The 1,085-nt window shown below is 36.9% G+C and overlaps 1 protein-coding gene across 1 annotated transcript in view; it reads right to left on the bottom strand.

Annotated features, from left to right (window-relative positions):
• LOC119586816 (GTPase-activating protein CdGAPr-like) overlaps positions 1-1,085 on the bottom strand; it is a gene marked incomplete in the record, with an annotated part of 278,029 nt that overhangs the window by 8,091 nt on the left and 268,853 nt on the right. The window contains 1 exon segment of the mRNA XM_037935541.1: positions 263-382. Within this exon segment, the coding sequence (XP_037791469.1) occupies positions 263-382 (120 nt within the window).

Raw genomic sequence — 1,085 nt, 5'->3', positions numbered from 1 at the left:
GGATAAAATAAAAATGAGCTTTTAAGTAGAAAATAAATATATATATGATGGGTGTAATATTGAGATGATATAGCTTTAAGCTCTACTTTACAAAATTAAAAATAGTATTTGTTTACATGTGTGTGTATGTATACTAAGCATATATATATATACAGCTTCAGGTACAAACAAGTTGATTTTCCATGGAAAACTGTGTAGTTTTATCAGTGAATTTCCTTGGTTCTCTGTCTCTCAATCTTTCCTTCAGTCCTTCCATACAAACCTGAGAGTTCCTGTTAGAGTGAAGTGAAGCCGAGGTAGAGACAAGGGACTCTACTGACTTGACGGGTCGCAGGCGTTTGGATGAGGAAGGTGCAATATCTGCTTCAGTCACCACTGAGTCCTGAAGTGGCATAGCACAGGAACAGGTTAACAAAGGACCAGGATACTTAGCAACAAAGCCGAGACTCAATACAACGTCAGGCTTTGACAGAGGGACCGATTTAAAAGTGTAGCCCAAATTCATTCAGGAATCCTTAACTAATCTTGCATGGGGATGGAAAAAAAGGTTAAAACCTCATCAGAAATAGATGATTTCATCTTTGACAAGCTTTGAAATCTCTGAATTTGAGCCTACTAGAGATATTCTGCTGTCATATGGAGCAGTTATTCATAAACATGTAAGGCTGCCACTGCTGTATGCCAGTGCTAAAAGATGCCTTGAGGTATTCCAGAAAGTATCTGTTAGGAATGGAAACAATTAGTGTAGAAGTACCTTTGGGTGGATTTTAAATCTGCCAAGTCCACAAAAAAGTTCATCAAGTGGATATCGGACAAAAAGTTTAAACATCAAAAGGAAGGAGCTGGAGTTATATTCAAAATCCCTAAGGTAGACAAAATTATACCTACTGTTAGCCGCACGGACCAGGCCACTCAAGTCATCCTACATCGAAGAAAATATATGAAGTCTTGACTACCATATATTGTTAAGGGGAAAATGCATTTGACTGATAGATCTCTATGAAAAATGTGTCTTAAAGACCAGCATTTTCTAAACTTTTTTTTCCAAAAACAGATATAGGCTGCACTCTTTTTATATTATACAA

This window comes from Penaeus monodon, chromosome 22, assembly GCF_015228065.2.
Source record: "Penaeus monodon isolate SGIC_2016 chromosome 22, NSTDA_Pmon_1, whole genome shotgun sequence".
Lineage (NCBI taxonomy): Eukaryota > Metazoa > Arthropoda > Malacostraca > Decapoda > Penaeidae > Penaeus > Penaeus monodon.
Note: the sequence above shows the minus strand (reverse complement) of the source record. Positions and strands in the feature narration are given on the sequence as shown.